Here is a 14100-nt window from a genome sequence, read left to right on the forward strand (position 1 = left end):
GGGGAGGAGAGGGGAGGGGGCCGTGGCCATCAGGTGAGGAGGGGTCCCCCCTCCTGCCCCTCCCCTCCCCCCGCCTCCGCCGCTCTCACCGCGGGTCCGAGCCCCTCCCCCCTCCCGCGGGGTCCCCGGGGGTCCCCTTGCCCCTCCCCCCGTCCCGCCCCTCCCCCCCCGGCCCTTCCGCCCGCCCCTCCCGCCTGTTCCGGCGCCCCCGCCCCTCCCCCCCTGCCCCGCGCGCCGCCCGGTGAGTCCCGGGCCCCCCCCGGGACCCCCCAGCTTTGACACCCCCTCCTCCAATCCCGGAGAGACCCCCGGGGGGAGAGGGGCTGCGCCCGGGGGTGGCTGGAGCGGGGGGTCCCCGCGGGGGAGCTCTGGCTGTGGGGGGGTCCCGGCGGCGGGGGGGGGCTGGTTGGGGGGGGCAGGGGGGACACGGTGGGGTGGGGTCTGACCTGAGCGCCGCGGGGGGCTTTGGGGTGCTGGGGGTCACGGGGGTGGGAGCGGGAATTGGGGGGGCTGGAGGAGGGGGCCGGGGTCTCGTGGCAGCCCAGGATGCCGGAGTGGGGTGCGGGGGGGTTTGGGGGTGTCGCTGAGGCTCTGCCCCCCCAGGATGGCGCAGGAGGTTCAGTACGAGCCGGTGGCCGAGCTGGGGGTGGGCGCGCACGGCTCCGTGTTCAAGGCTCGGGACCGGCTCAGCGGACGCTTCGTGGCGCTGAAGAACGTGCGGGTGCCCACGGGGGGGGCCGGGCTGCCCCCCAGCACCGTGCGGGAGGTGGCTCTGCTGCGCCGCCTCGAGCACCTCGAGCACCCCAACATCGTCCGGTGAGAGCCGGGGGCCGCTGTCCCTGCGGGGCACCCACCGGGCGGCAGGGAGGGGTCCCGGCCAGGGAGGGGTCCCGGCCAGGGAGGGGTCCCGGCCAGGGAGGGGTCCCAGGGCAGGGACGGGGGGTCCCAGGGCAGGGATGTGGGGGTCCCAGAGCAGTTTTGGGGTCCCACGACAGGATTGGGGGTCCCAGAGCAGTTTTGGGGTCCCAGAGCAGGGATGGGGTCCATGGGTACAGCAGGTGTCTCACCGGCCCTGTCACACCCCATGTCCCCATGTCCCTGACCCCCTGTCCCCGTGTTCCTGTCCCATGTCCCTGTCCCCATGTCCCTGTCCCTGTCCCCGTGTCCCTGTCCCCGTGTCCCTGTCCCCATGTCCCTGTCCCCCTGTCCCCATGTCCCTGTCCCTGTCCCCATGTCCCTGTCCCTGTCCCCATGTCCCTGTCCCTGTCCCTGTCCCTGTCCCCATGTCCCTGTCCCCATGTCCCTGTCCCTGTCCCCATGTCCCTGTCCCCCTGTCCCTGTCCCTGTCCCCATGTCCCTGTCCCCATGTCCCTGTCCCCATGTCCCTGTCCCTGTCCCCATGTCCCTGTCCCCATGTCCCTGTCCCCATGTCCCTGTCCCCAGGCTGATGGACGTTTGTGCCAGTGCCCGCACCCCACATGAGGCCAAGGTCACGCTGGTGTTCGAGCACGTGGAGCAGGACCTGAAAACCTTCCTGGAGAAGGCTCCGGCCCCAGGGCTGCCCCCCGACACCATCAAGGTGGGCTCGGGGGGTCCCGAGGCCCCGGGTGGCACGGGGGGGGGGTCCCTGACCTCGTGTCCCCCCAGGACCTGATGCGGCAGTTCCTGCGTGCCCTGGATTTCCTGCACGCCCAGCGCATCGTCCACCGCGACCTCAAACCCCAGAACGTGCTGGTGACCAGTGCGGGGCAGCTCAAGGTGGCCGATTTCGGGCTGGCCCGGATCTACGGCTGCCACATGGCCCTGACCCCCGTGGTGCGTCCGGGGGGGGTCACAGTGCCTGGGGTGGGCTGAGGGGGCGGTGACCCCCCGAGTTGGGGTCTCGGGTGGTCCTAGAGCCGGGTGGTGTCAGGGGATGGTGGCCGTGACTCGCAGGAGCTGTGGCTCCCAGGGTGACACTGGGGACACTGCGGGGACACCGCTGCCACGGCTCTGGGGCACTGGGTCACTGCTGGGGGTCCCTGGTGACGCTCTGGGTGCCGGGGGGGACAGGTGGTGACACTGTGGTACAGAGCCCCCGAGGTGCTGCTCCGGGCTGCCTACGCCTCCCCCGTGGACATGTGGAGCGTGGGGTGCATCTTCGCTGAGATGTTCCGCAGGAAGTGAGGGGACACCGGGGGACACCGGGGGGACACCTGGGGGGACACCTGGGGGGACATGGGGACACCTGGGGGGGGACAGGGATACATGGGTGGACAGAGAGACAGGGGGGCGCACGGGGTGGGGGGACATGGGGACACAGGGTGGGGGGCACAGGAGGGACAGATGGGGACACAGGGACATGGAGGGGACACAGGGACATGGAGGGGACATGGGGACACCAGCACAAGGACCCAGATGTGGGGGGCACAGTGAGGACACCGGGGAAGGACATGGGGTGGGGGACACAGGGACAGGGATGGGGGAAACGAGGGGACACGTGGGGAAATGGGGTTCACACGGGACGTGGGACACGGGGACATGGAGCGGGGAGATGCGGAGGGGGACACGGTTGTGGGGACATGGGGACACTCCTGGGGTCACCCGGGTGCTGCTGGGGGTCCCTTCCCTGTGGGGTGTCCCCTGTGCCCAGCCCCCCGTGTGCCCTGTCCCCCCAGGCCGCTGTTCTGCGGGAGCTCCGAGGCCGATCAGCTGGGCAAGATCTTCGAGTGTGTGGGGTGGGGGCTCGGGGGGCACTGAACACAAGGTGGGGGGGCTGTCCGGGTTTGGGGGGTCTGTCCGGGTTTGGGGGGTCTGTCCCGGTTTGGGGGAGCTGTCCCGGTTTGGGGGGGGCTGTCCGGGTTTGGGGGGGCTGTCCCGGTTTGGGGGGTCCCGGTTTGGGGGGGCTGTGTCCCGGTTTGGGGGGGTGTCCCGGTTTGGGGGGTCTGTCCGGGTCTGGGGGGGCTGTCCCGGTCTGGGGGGGCTGTCCCGGTTTGGGGGGTCTGTCCGGGTCTGGGGGGTCTGTCCCGGTCTGGGGGGGCTGTCCGGGTTTGGGGGGGCTGTCCCGGTTTGGGGGGTCTGTCCCGGTTTGGGGGGGCTGTCCCGGTTTGGGGGGGGTCTGTCCCGGTTTGGGGGGGCTGTCCGGGTTTGGGGGGCTGTCCCGGTTTGGGGGGGCTGTCCGGGTTTGGGGGGTCTGTCCGGGTTTGGGGGGGCTGTCCCGGTTTGGGGGGGCTGTCCCGGTTTGGGGGGGGTCTGTCCCGGCTTGGGGGGGGAGGCTGTCCCGGTTTGGGGGAGCTGTCCCGGTTTGGGGGGTCTGTCCGGGTTTGGGGGGTCTGTCCGGGTCTGGGGGGCTGTCCCGGGGGGGTGGTTCAGGCCCAAGGAGGGTTTTGGGGGCTGGAATCAGGGAGGGGATACGTGGGGGGGGGGAGTTTTTGGGGGGGATGGGCTGGGGGGTGCAAGCAGGGATTCCCTGGGGGGTCCTATGGGGGGGGAGGGGCTGTTCTGGGGGGGTGTGGGGGCAGCGGGGGGACCCTTTTGGGGGGCTGGTTTGGGGGTTGAGTTTCAGGCCCCCCCTCACCTCCTGTGCCCCCCCAGCCTGATCGGGCTCCCCCAGGAGGACGAGTGGCCGCAGGACGTGGCCCTGCCCAGGGAAGCCTTCGCCCCCTGCGCCCCCCGCGAGCCCCGGGGGGAGGTCCCGGAGCTGGGGGACAGCGGGGAGCAGCTGCTGCTGGTGAGGGGGGACCCGGGGGGGGGACACGGACGGGACTTTGGTGGGGGGACAGCACGGGGACACAACAGCTGCTGCTGGGGAAAACACAGTGGGGGGAATGGGAACACTGGGGGACCCGTGGGGACACGGGGATGCTGTGAGAGTGTGACAGTCGGGGACACTGGGGGGGGACAGGGGGACCTCTCCGTCACCCCCTGAGCTCGGCAGCCCCTTTGGGGAGGGGTCACAATGGAGCCTCCCCCGTTCCTGACTCGGTCCTGTCCGGTTCCTGCCCCAGGCACTGCTGACCTTCAGCCCCCACAAGCGAATTTCGGCTCACGAGGCCCTGGGGCATCGGTACCTGCAGGGGGGGCGTGAGGGGTGACCCCTGCCCCCCAAAAACCATCCCGAACATCACCCAGGACTCTCATACCTGTGGGGGGGGAATTGTGGGGTGACACCCCCCAAAAACACCCCCTGAGCCTCTCCAACTGGTGGGGGGGGTGAGGGGTCCCCCCCCAAACACCAGAACCCTGCCCCGGACTGGATGGGAGGGGGGACCCCACTTATTGGAGGGGGGGGTCGGTTTCTGGGACCCCCCAATTCTGTGCCAATAAAGGGGTGTGGGCAGTGCCCCCCCAGCTCGTGTGTCCCGTGGCACTGGGGGTGCCTGGGGGGGGGTCACTGCTCTGGGGACCCCCCAGAACGAGCCTGAGCCGTGGTCACTGTTGTGTGTTTATTTGGGGGGGGGGTGTCCCCCTGCTCCCCTCCCCCATCGAGTCTGGGGGGTGGTGGGGGACACACACTGGGGGGTCACTGCTCCCAGTCATGGTGTAAACCAGTACAAACCAGTTTAGGGGTGTTGGGATGGGGGGGCTCTGCTGGATTTGGGGAGATGGCGACCCCCCCTCAGCCCCCCCAGCCCCCAATGCCCACGGGGGGGGGGTGTGTGGGGGAGGGGTCACTGTGGTGGGGGTCCTGCCCCGTGTGTCCCTCCCTAGTGTGGGGGTGACCATGAACCCCCGGGGGGGGGGGGACCCGCCGTGGGGGGGCTGGGGGGGTCCGAATGACCAGTACAAACCAGTTTGGGAGGGCTCAGACTGAGATTGGGGGTGGGGGGACTCCGCCCCAGGCCCCTTTTGCTGGGGGGGGGGGGTCGCAGCCCTGCTGGGGGGGCCACCCCATGATTTTGGGGGGTGTTTGTGTCCCCAGTGCTTCATGCGGCTGCGGGGGGCAGCTGATCAGCATTTGGGGGGTTCTGGACGCCCCCCCAGGCTGTGCCCCCTCCCCAGGGGGGCTGTGGCCCCCCCGGGGACCCCACCACTATAGGAAGGCGCCGGGGTTGGCGCGGGGGTCCCGCTGGTTCCGGAAGCGGAGGGCGAGCCAGACCCCCAAAACCTGCAACAAACAGGGAATTGGGGGGGGGCTGCTGGACCCCCCCAACGCCTTGAGACCCCCACTGGCTCCCCCCAACCCCCCCCGTACCTCGGTGAAGCTGAAGAACAGCCCGACCCCCCCCAAAATCTTGAGGGCCTGGTCCGAGTGCTGCAGCAGTTGGGGGGCACAGGGGGGGCAGGGGGGGACTCCCCCCGGGGGGAACTGGCACCTCTGGGGGGAAACAGGAGGGTCAGGGGGGTCCCCACCAGCCCCCCACCCACCCCCGGGGGTCCTCAGCCCCCCCATCACCCCAGGACACACAGTGGGGGGCACTGCAGGCCCCTCCTGGGGACATTCAGCACATTCAGGGGGTCCCCAAACTTCCTCCGTTTCCCCCCGAAACCCCCAACCCTCCCCACCCCCCCAGGGCCCCCTCCAGCCTCCCCAGGAGTGTCCCCAAATCCCCCTGCGCCCCCCAGGAGGACTCTCCAAGCCCCCCCAACTCCCCAGTGACCCCAAAACCCCCCCAGCTGCCCCTCCCCAGACTCACAGCGGGGCAGTTCGGGGGCTCCCAGGGGGGCTTCAGCCCGGGGGGGCTCCCGGGGGCGGGGCTGGCAGGAGGGGGGGTCCCGGGGGGCTCCCCCAAACCACAACAGCCCAGCCTGCGCTGCAGCTCCCCCCGCGCCCCCCCGCTCAGCGGGGGCCAGGCCGAGCGCAGCAGCCGCTCCTGAGGGGCAAGGGGGGGGTCCCCAAAAATCGGTCAGTGCCCCCCAGGACCCCCCCACCGCCACAGGGCCCCCCAAACCCGCCAGGGCCCCTTTGTGCCCCTCCCTGAGGGATCCCAAGCGCTGGGGGGTGTGGGGGGTTCCCTGTGCACCCCGGGATTGTGGGATGGCTTGGGGGGTTCCCATGGGTGCCCCACGTGTGGGGTGGGGGTCCCAGAGGGGTCCTGGGGGTTCTCCAGGTGGTGTGACCCACCTCAGATACCCAGGGTTTGGATGGGGAGGGGACCAAGAGGTTCCCTAAGCCCCCCAGGGAGTTGTGGGGTCGCAGGGGGGTTTTGGGGGTCCCAGGGGGTTTTGGGGAGCCCGGGGGGGTTCCCAGTACCCACCTGAGCCTCCCGGCCCAGGGCGAGGCAGGCGCAGGACACGCCGAGCTGGCACAGGAACACCAGGCCCAGGATCAGCACGTACTTGGGGGGTCAAGGGGGGGGCCACACACACACGGAGACCCCCCCCCCCCCCAAAATCCGGGACCTCCCCAAACCCCCCCAGGACCTCCCCACACCCAGACTGGGGCCCCGGGTGGGGTTTGGAGCCCTGCTAAGGGGCAGGAGCTGGGGGTGCCACGGGGGAAAGGGGGGTTGGGGACATTGGGGGGCGTTTGGGGACACAGGGGAGGGGGTGGCAGCCTGGGAGGAGTGGAGGGACAGCCAGGGGAGTGTTGGGGACCCGGAGCTTGGGACACCCCCTCCCCAAGGGGACAAAGAGAACAGGAGCTGGTGGGTGGGGGAGCCCAGAGGGCCTTGGGGACACTGCCAGGGACATCCAGGGGGTGCTGGGGACACTGCCAGGGGTGCTGGGGACACTGCCAGGGGTTTTGGGGACACTGCCATGGGGTACCAGGGACATCCAGGGGGTGTTGGGGACACTGCCAGGGGGTACCAGTGACATCCAGAGGGTGTTGGGGACACTGCCAGGGACATCCAGGGGGTGTTGGGGACACTGCCAGGGGTACCAGTGACATCCAGAGGGTGTTGGGGACACTGCCAGGGGTACCAGTGACATCCAGAGGGTGTTGGGGACACTGCCAGGGACATCCAGGGGGTGTTGGGGACACTGCCAGGGGTACCAGTGACATCCAGAGGGTGTTGGGGACACTGCCAGGGGTACCAGTGACATCCAGAGGGTGTTGGGGATCCAGAGGGGCTTTGGGACAAGGGGACAAGGAGAGCAGGACCTGGTGGCCACGCGGGGTGGGGGGTCCCAGAGGGGCTGGGGGCTCCCCGGGGTGTCCCGAGCAGGAGGATACGAAGAAGAGCAGGACCTGGTGGTGCCGCAGGGCCCCGAGCAGCCCCAGCCCCGCGATCAGCAGGAGGAAGACGCCGACGGCGAAGGCTCCGCCGAGCAGGGGGGGGCTGGAGCCCATGCCCAGGCCCCGCGCCCAGCCCGCGACCCCCACCAGCAGCACCCCCACCAGCTGGGGGGGCTCCGGGTCAGGGGTCCCCCCGAGCACCCCCATGGCCGCGGGGTGAGGGGGGGGACACAGCCCGAGGGCCCCAGGGGTGTTTTGGGGTCCCCGGGGTGGTGAGGGGGGTGTGCTCCCCCTCAGGCACTCTGCCCCCAGCCCCCCGGGACCCCCAGCCCCTCCCGGTGGATTTGGGGGGATGTGGCCTTTGACCCTGTCCCTTCCCGTGCTTTGGGGCACCCCCTGACCCTCCCCGGGACCCCCGACCCCTCCCCGCCCCGTCCAGCCCCCCCTTTAAGGGGGAGTCCCAGAACCCCTCGCCACCCCCAGACCGGGGGTCCCTGGAGCCCCCCCAGGTGTGGGGACCCCCAATTCCCCCACAGGGAGAGCCCTCCAGTGCCCCACACCCCAAATTGGCCGGGTGTCCCCACGCCCCCCAAACCTCCCCAGACTCGTCCCTGGCGGTGCCGCGGGACCCCTCAGCCCCCCCCGCCCCCCTCAGAGCTGAGGGGTCCCCAATCCCCGGCCCCGCTCACCACATAGACCACGTTGAGAGCGCAGAGCGCGTTGCGCGAGCAGGCGAAGCCTCCGCAGACCATGGCGGGGGCGGGGGGTCCCGGGGGATCCCGGGGGGGCTCGGGGGTCCCGGGGGGGGCTCGGGGGGCTCCGGGGTCCCCGCGCCGCGGCCCCTTTAAACCGCGGCCCCGCGCCCCGCGCGCACCCGCCCGCACCGCGCGTGCGCAGGATTCAAGCCCCGCCCACCCCGCTGTGTGTATCCCTGTCCCGCCTAAAGGCCCCGCCCATTTCCCGTGTCTCGGCCCCGCCCCTGATCCATATATGGGCGTAGCCCGGCCCATAGAGCAACACGCGCACGCCGTACTGCGCAGGCGCGGGCGCCGCTGAGGCAGGGTCTCTGCGGGAGGGGCGTGGCCCAAGGGAGGGGGCGGGGCCTGTTTGTACTCCTGCCCCGCCCCCCCGCCCGTTCTAGCCCATCCCCCGACCCCCCCCGACCCCCCCGACCCCCCCGGCCGCACAAATCCCGGCTCCGCCAAACCCCAGAGTCCTCCAGGACCCCCCCGGAGGCCCCCCCCAACCCTACTGACCCCAAGGGACCCCCACCCCCCCCCCCAGGATCCCCCCGGAGCCCCCCAGGATCCCCCCAGAGCTCCCCAGGATCCCCCCGGAGCCCCCCAGTCCCTGTATCCCCCCAAGAGACCCTTTCTGCCTGAGCACTCCCGCAGCCCCCCCGCTCCCACAGCCCCCGGTGATCTCCCCCCGCCGCCCCCCGGCCCCCCCGATCCCCTCCGTGACCCGCAGGTGCTTCTGTGCTCCCCAATCCCCTCAAGGGTCCACAGAGCCCCACGCGGGTCCCCCCCAGGGCCCCCCCCTGCTTCTGCCACCCCCCAAATCCCCCCCTGTCCCCCCCGAGCTGAGGCTGGAGTGAGTGGAGGGGCCGTGACCTCCCCCCTGGGAAGTCCTTGAGAGACCACATTTGGTCTCTTAAACATTAAACAGCTCCGGGGGGGGCGGAGGGGACAGATTTGGAGGTGCCAACACCCCGGGAGGGGTCAAGTTTTGGGGGGCGAGCCCCCAAATCAACCTTCGGGCACAGAAACGGGGGGAACTGTGAGTGCAGCCCCCCCCAGCCAGCCCGGGGGGCTTCGGGCTGTCCCCGGCCCGGGGTCTTCCCCTCTGTCGAGGTCACATCGCGACCTTGGGGCATTATCGCGACGATAGCAGCAGCTATAAGCGACAGCGGGGCCGGGGGGGGAGAGGTCGCGATGGCTCCGTGGCTGCTGTGGCTGCTGCTGGTGACCGGCGCGGGGGGCAGCGGGGATGTGCCCCCGGTTCCTCGGGCGGTACCGGAGCCCCGGGCGGTGCCGGAGCCCCGGGCGGTACCGGGATCCCCCCGGGCGGTACCGGGATCCCCCCGGGCTGTGTCGGACGCGGAGCTCCGGGAGCTCTCGGAGCAGCTGCTCGCCGCAGACTCCAACCGGGCTGGGCCGGGGCAGCTCGAGCTGAACCTGAGGGGCTCGGGGAGCGACACCGCAGCCTCGAGGTGGGGAGAGGGCTGGGGGGAGAGGGGTACTCAGCACCTTCCGTGTTCTCCCCGTCATCCCCCCGTGCCCCCAAACCTCTGCCCTCTCGCTGTCCATCCCACCGGGCTCCATCCTGTTCTGTCCCATCCCTCTGTCCCAAACCCACCCAGCTCCGTTCTCATCCCTTGATCCCACCTGTCCCATCCCTGTCCCTCCATCCCATCCCAATCCCACGTTTTCCAATCCCATATGTTTCCATCCTTGTTCTTCCACACCAAACCCATTTCCCTCTGTCCCATCCCCCTGTTCCATCCCAGCTGTCCCCATCCTCATCCTCCATCCTGGGGGGGCATCCCTGGCTCCACCCCACACTCCCCTCCCACCCCCGAGTTTCTCTTCCCTCATCCTTACACCCCAAATCCATGTCCTTCCACCCCCCATCTCCACCCCATGTGTGTCCGTCCATCCATCATCCACCTGTCCATCCATCCGTCCATCCATCCATCCATCATCCATCATCCATCCATCCATCCATCCATCCATCATCCATCCATCCATCATCCATCATCCATCCATCCATCCATCATCCATCATCCATCCATCCATCCATCCATCCATCATCCATCCATCATCCATCCATCATCCATCATCCATCCATCATCCATCCATCCATCATCCATCATCCATCCATCCATCCATCCATCCATCCATCCATCATCCATCCATCATCCATCCCCCATCCCAATCCCACATTCCCTCATCCCATCCCTCCACCCTGTGGGTTTCCATCCCACATCCCCCCCATTCCAGGCTGTTTTCCTACGTGTCCCCGGAGCTGCTGGCCCGTCCCACCTTCTCCCGGCTCCTGGCGCTCCTGGATAATTACGAGCCGCGCACGGGCCGGGACGAGACGGAGACGGCGGAGGAGCAGCGGGAGCAGCAGGAATTCCTGGACGCCGCCCTGGACACTCCGGTCCTGGCGCTGCTGGAGCGCTTTGTCCTCAGCAAGGGTGGGGCTGCGCTGTCCTTATGGTGTCCCCATGATGTCCCCATGGTGTCCCCACGGTGTCCCCATGATGTCCCCACAGTGTCCTTATGGTGTCCCCACAGTGTTCCCCCTGTCCCCACCGTCTTCCCACAGTGTCCCCATGATGACTTCTCAGTCCCCCCAGTGTCCCCCCAGTGTCCCCACGGTGTCCCCACGGTGTCCCCACAGTGTCCCCACAGTGTCCCCACAGTATCTCCCCTGTCATCACCATCTTCCAACAGTGTCCCCATGCTGACTTCTCAGTCCCCCCAGTGTCCCCCAGTGTCCCCCAATGTTCCCAGTGTCCCCCCAGTGTCCCCCAGTGTCCCCCAGTGCCACCCCAGGGTTCCTACCCTGTTCACACCCCAGTGTCCCTCCTTTCCCCCTGTCCACATGCTCCACCCTGTCCCCAGGGCTGTACCCCATGTCCCCACAATGTCCCCACGATGTCCCCACGGTGTCCCCAGGGCTGTACCCCATGTCCCCAGGGCTGTACCTCATGTCCCCACGATGTCCCCACGGTGTCCCCAGGGCTGTACCCCTCGGCTGAGGCGTTCCGGGCCGATCTCCACTCCATGTGGTTTGGGCTCTACTCGCGCTCCAGTGGGAAAGCGCTGGATTCCTCTGGCTTCGAGCATGTGTTCCATGGTGAGGGGACATGAGGGACATGTGGGGACATGGCGGGGACACTGGAGATGGGAGGGTCACTGTGGGGATGGGGAGGGAACAGGAAGAGGGATTGAACAGGGGGACACCGAGGGGATGGGGGGGACACTGGGGATGAAGCTGGGGAGGCCTGGGAGGGCCAATGACGGGGCTCAGGGGTCCATGGTGAGGGTCCATGGTGGGGTGTCCATGGTGGGGTGTCCATGGTGGGGGTCCATGGTGGGGGTCCATGGTGGGGTGTCCATGGTGGGGTGTCCATGGTGGGGGTCCATGGTGGGGGTCCATGGTGGGGGTCCATGGTGGGGTGTCCATGGTGAGGTGTCAGTGGTGGGGTGTCCATGGTGGGGGAGCTGTGGTCACCTGCTCTCTCTGTCCCCAGGGGAGGTGAAGAAGGGGGAGGTGTCAGGGTGTCACAACTGGGTGCAGCTGCAGGCGCTGGAGAGAGCGGGGAGACTGCAGTACCTGGGTTACACCTGGGATGGACCCGTGAGTGGGGACAGGGGGACACGGAGGGACAGGGGGACACGGGGGGACAGGGGGACACGGGGGGACAGGGGGACATGGGGGTGGCTGCAGTACCTGGGCTACACCTGGGATGGACCCGTGAGTGGGGACAGGGGGACACGGGGGGACATGAGGGGACACAGGGACACCAGGGGCGCTAAAGGAAAAGGAGAGGATGGGGATGTGATGAGCATGGGAGCACAGGGGGACGTGGGGACACGGGGGGGGACACGGGGAGGGATCCCCTGAGTGGGGGGTGGGGACACAGAGCAGGGGACCCACTGCAGCAGCCCTCGGGTTCCCCTCCTGTCCCCATTCCCCACAGTGTCCCCAGCCAAGGTCTCTGTCCCCTAGGATGACCCTCAGGGTCCCATCATTGCCCCCGAGATCGCATTCCCCCGTTTCCCAGGAACCTTGTGACCCCCAGTGTCCCACTGGCTGTCCCCACCCTCTCACCATTCTCCATCCTCCGCCTGCAGCACCCCGGTGTCCCTGTCCCCCCGAGGCCACACCCGGCCCCCCCAGGGCTGTACCCACGCGTGTCGCGCCCCCCGTGTCCATATCCAGGGGTCTTCTGTGTCCCCATGACTGTTCCCAGGCTCCTGTGGGACCTTACCTGGGGTCCCCCCATTCCCTTCCCCGTGTGCGCCCCTCGAGTTCCCCGCGGTGAACAGCGCTCCTGGCTGTGCTGTCACTGCGCTTCTGCTGGGACGGGGTGTCCCCCTGTCTGTCCCGCCCGTGGTGACCCCGCCGTGTCCCCTCCGCAGTGGACGGACTTCCCGGACGTGCTGTCGCTGCAGTTCCGCTGGGACGGGTACTCCAAACCCCGGGGGTCGCTCCTGGTGGGCTCCAGCCCCGAGTTCGACCTGGCGCTGTTCACCCTCTGCTTCCTGGCGCGCCCCGACCGCCAGTGAGTGCGGGGCACCGAGGGGAGGGGGGCTGGCACCTGCCCGAGGGGGGCGACCTGGCGGCCACCCAGGGCTTAGGGTGCCCAGCTGGGGGTCCCAGAGCCGCGGTCACCCTCACCTGTCCTTGCAGGTGCCACATCAGCCTGGGGGGTGAAGCCGCCACCATCCAGACCTACACCTGGGAAAAGCAGCGCCTCGTGGCCTCTGCGTACCCCCTCACCCCCTGAGCCTTCCAAAGCACCCCCGTGATCCCCCCGTGATCCCCCCGTGACCCCGCCGTGATCCCCCCCGTGATCCCCCCGTGACCCCCCCGTGACCCCGCCGTGACCCCCCTGTGACCCCCCTGTGATCCCCCCGTGATCCCCCCGTGACCCCGCCGTGATCCCCCCCGTGATCCCCCCGTGATCCTCCCCGTGATCCCCCTGTGATCCCCCCGTGATTCCCCCCGTGATCCCCCAGGATCCCCCCGTGATCTCCCCGTGATCTCCCCGTGATCCCCCCGTGACCCCGCCGTGATCCCCCCCGTGATCCCCCCGTGATCCCCCCGTGATCCCCCCGTGATCCCCCCGTGATCCCCCTGTGATCCCCCCGTGATTCCCCCCGTGATCCCCCAGGATCCCCCCGTGATCCCCCCGTGACCCCCCCGTGATCCCCCCGTGATCCCCCCCGTGATCCCCCCTCACCCCTCAATAAACCCCCCACGGGACCCCCATTCCCGCCTCTGCCTGGGAGGGCTCAGGGGAGGGGGACACAGGTGCTGGGACCCCCGATGAGTGCTGGGACCCCCCAGTGGATGTTGGGACCCCCTGGGGGTGCCGGGACCCCCGATGAGTGCTGGGACCCTCTGCAGGTGTTGGCACCATCCCGGGCACTGGGACCCCACCCCCAGGTTCTGGGACCCCCTGTGGGCACTCGAGGTGGGGGGGCCAGGAGTCCATGGCTGGGGGGGGACACGGGGACATCTCCAAGGCCCTTGGCAGCTCCATCCCCTCCCTGGGGGGACACGGGGACACCTGGGGGGACACGGGGACACCTGGGGGGACACGTGCGTGTGGGGGTGGGCTGTGCGTGCATGGGATGGGACACGTGTCCTTAGCGTGTCTCTGTGTCCGGGCACGTGTCCTTAGCATGTCCGTGTGTCACTGATGTGTCCTGAGCGTGTCCATGTGTCCTTAGCGTGTCCGTGTGTCCGGGCACGTGTCCTTAGCATGTCCGTGTGTCACTGATGTGTCCTTAGCGTGTCCATGTGTCCTTAGCATGTCCGTGTGTCACTGATGTGTCCTGAGCGTGTCCATGTGTCCGTGCACGTGTCTGTAGTGTGTCCGTGTATCCTTAGCATGTCTGTGTGTCCCTGCATGTGTCCTTAACCTGTCCGTGTGTCCCTGCACGTGTCTGTAGCGTGTCCATGTGTCTGTGCACGTCCCTCTCATGTCATTGGTGTGTCCATGTCACCGCACCCGTGTCCCCAGCACGTCTGCCTGAGCCCCCCATGATCGCCCACCTGAGCACCCCGGTGTGTCCCCAGCCGTGTCCCCTCTGTGCCCCCCACAGCGCTCACCTGTGTCCCCCCCCCCCGGCTCCCTGTCCCCGCGTGTCCCTCGTGTCACCGTCCCCTGCCCATCCCTGCCGTGGCGCGTTGGGTGTGCCGGGCTGTGCCCCGTGTCCCCGCGTGTCCCCGCGTGTCCCGGCGTGTCCCGGTGTGTC

General features: G+C 69.2%; 3 protein-coding genes across 5 annotated transcripts; 2 read left to right on the plus strand and 1 right to left on the minus strand.

Moving 5' to 3' along the window:
* The first annotated feature begins 195 nt into the window (after positions 1-195).
* On the plus strand, positions 196-4337 carry CDK4 (cyclin dependent kinase 4). 2 transcript variants are annotated; one of them, XM_088068872.1, is made up of 8 exons: positions 196-241; positions 604-816; positions 1444-1579; positions 1648-1815; positions 2053-2162; positions 2658-2717; positions 3574-3709; positions 3987-4337. In XM_088068872.1, exons 2-8 carry the CDS (start codon positions 605-607, stop codon positions 4071-4073), a joined length of 909 nt encoding a protein of 302 aa, XP_087924998.1. In that variant the 5' UTR covers positions 196-241; position 604; the 3' UTR covers positions 4074-4337. The 2 variants fall into 2 exon arrangements, with proteins under 2 accessions (XP_087924998.1, XP_014116082.1); XM_014260607.2 differs by having other exon boundaries at positions 2658-2708.
* Positions 4338-4442: 105 nt separating this feature from the next.
* TSPAN31 (tetraspanin 31) lies at positions 4443-7951 on the minus strand. Of its 2 annotated transcripts, XM_014260608.2 has the most exons (6): positions 7789-7951; positions 7097-7264; positions 6177-6257; positions 5616-5792; positions 5174-5296; positions 4443-5086 (listed from the first exon to the last, which is right to left on the minus strand). In XM_014260608.2, exons 1-6 carry the CDS (start codon positions 7849-7851, stop codon positions 5012-5014), a joined length of 687 nt encoding a protein of 228 aa, XP_014116083.2. In that variant the 5' UTR covers positions 7852-7951; the 3' UTR covers positions 4443-5011. The 2 variants fall into 2 exon arrangements, with proteins under 2 accessions (XP_014116083.2, XP_087925006.1); XM_088068880.1 differs by lacking the exon at positions 5174-5296 and having other exon boundaries at positions 7789-7950.
* A 2813-nt stretch (positions 7952-10764) lies between these two features.
* LOC102104125 (uridylate-specific endoribonuclease A-like) lies at positions 10765-12623 on the plus strand. The gene is made up of 4 exons (XM_005532059.2): positions 10765-10966; positions 11364-11470; positions 12256-12398; positions 12527-12623. Exons 1-4 carry the CDS (start codon positions 10765-10767, stop codon positions 12621-12623), a joined length of 549 nt encoding a protein of 182 aa, XP_005532116.2.
* Positions 12624-14100: the final 1477 nt, after the last annotated feature.

This window comes from Pseudopodoces humilis, chromosome 32 (genome assembly GCF_049639895.1).
Source record: "Pseudopodoces humilis isolate 2021_Gansu_Grassland_sample_001 chromosome 32, ASM4963989v1, whole genome shotgun sequence".
Lineage (NCBI taxonomy): Eukaryota > Metazoa > Chordata > Aves > Passeriformes > Paridae > Pseudopodoces > Pseudopodoces humilis.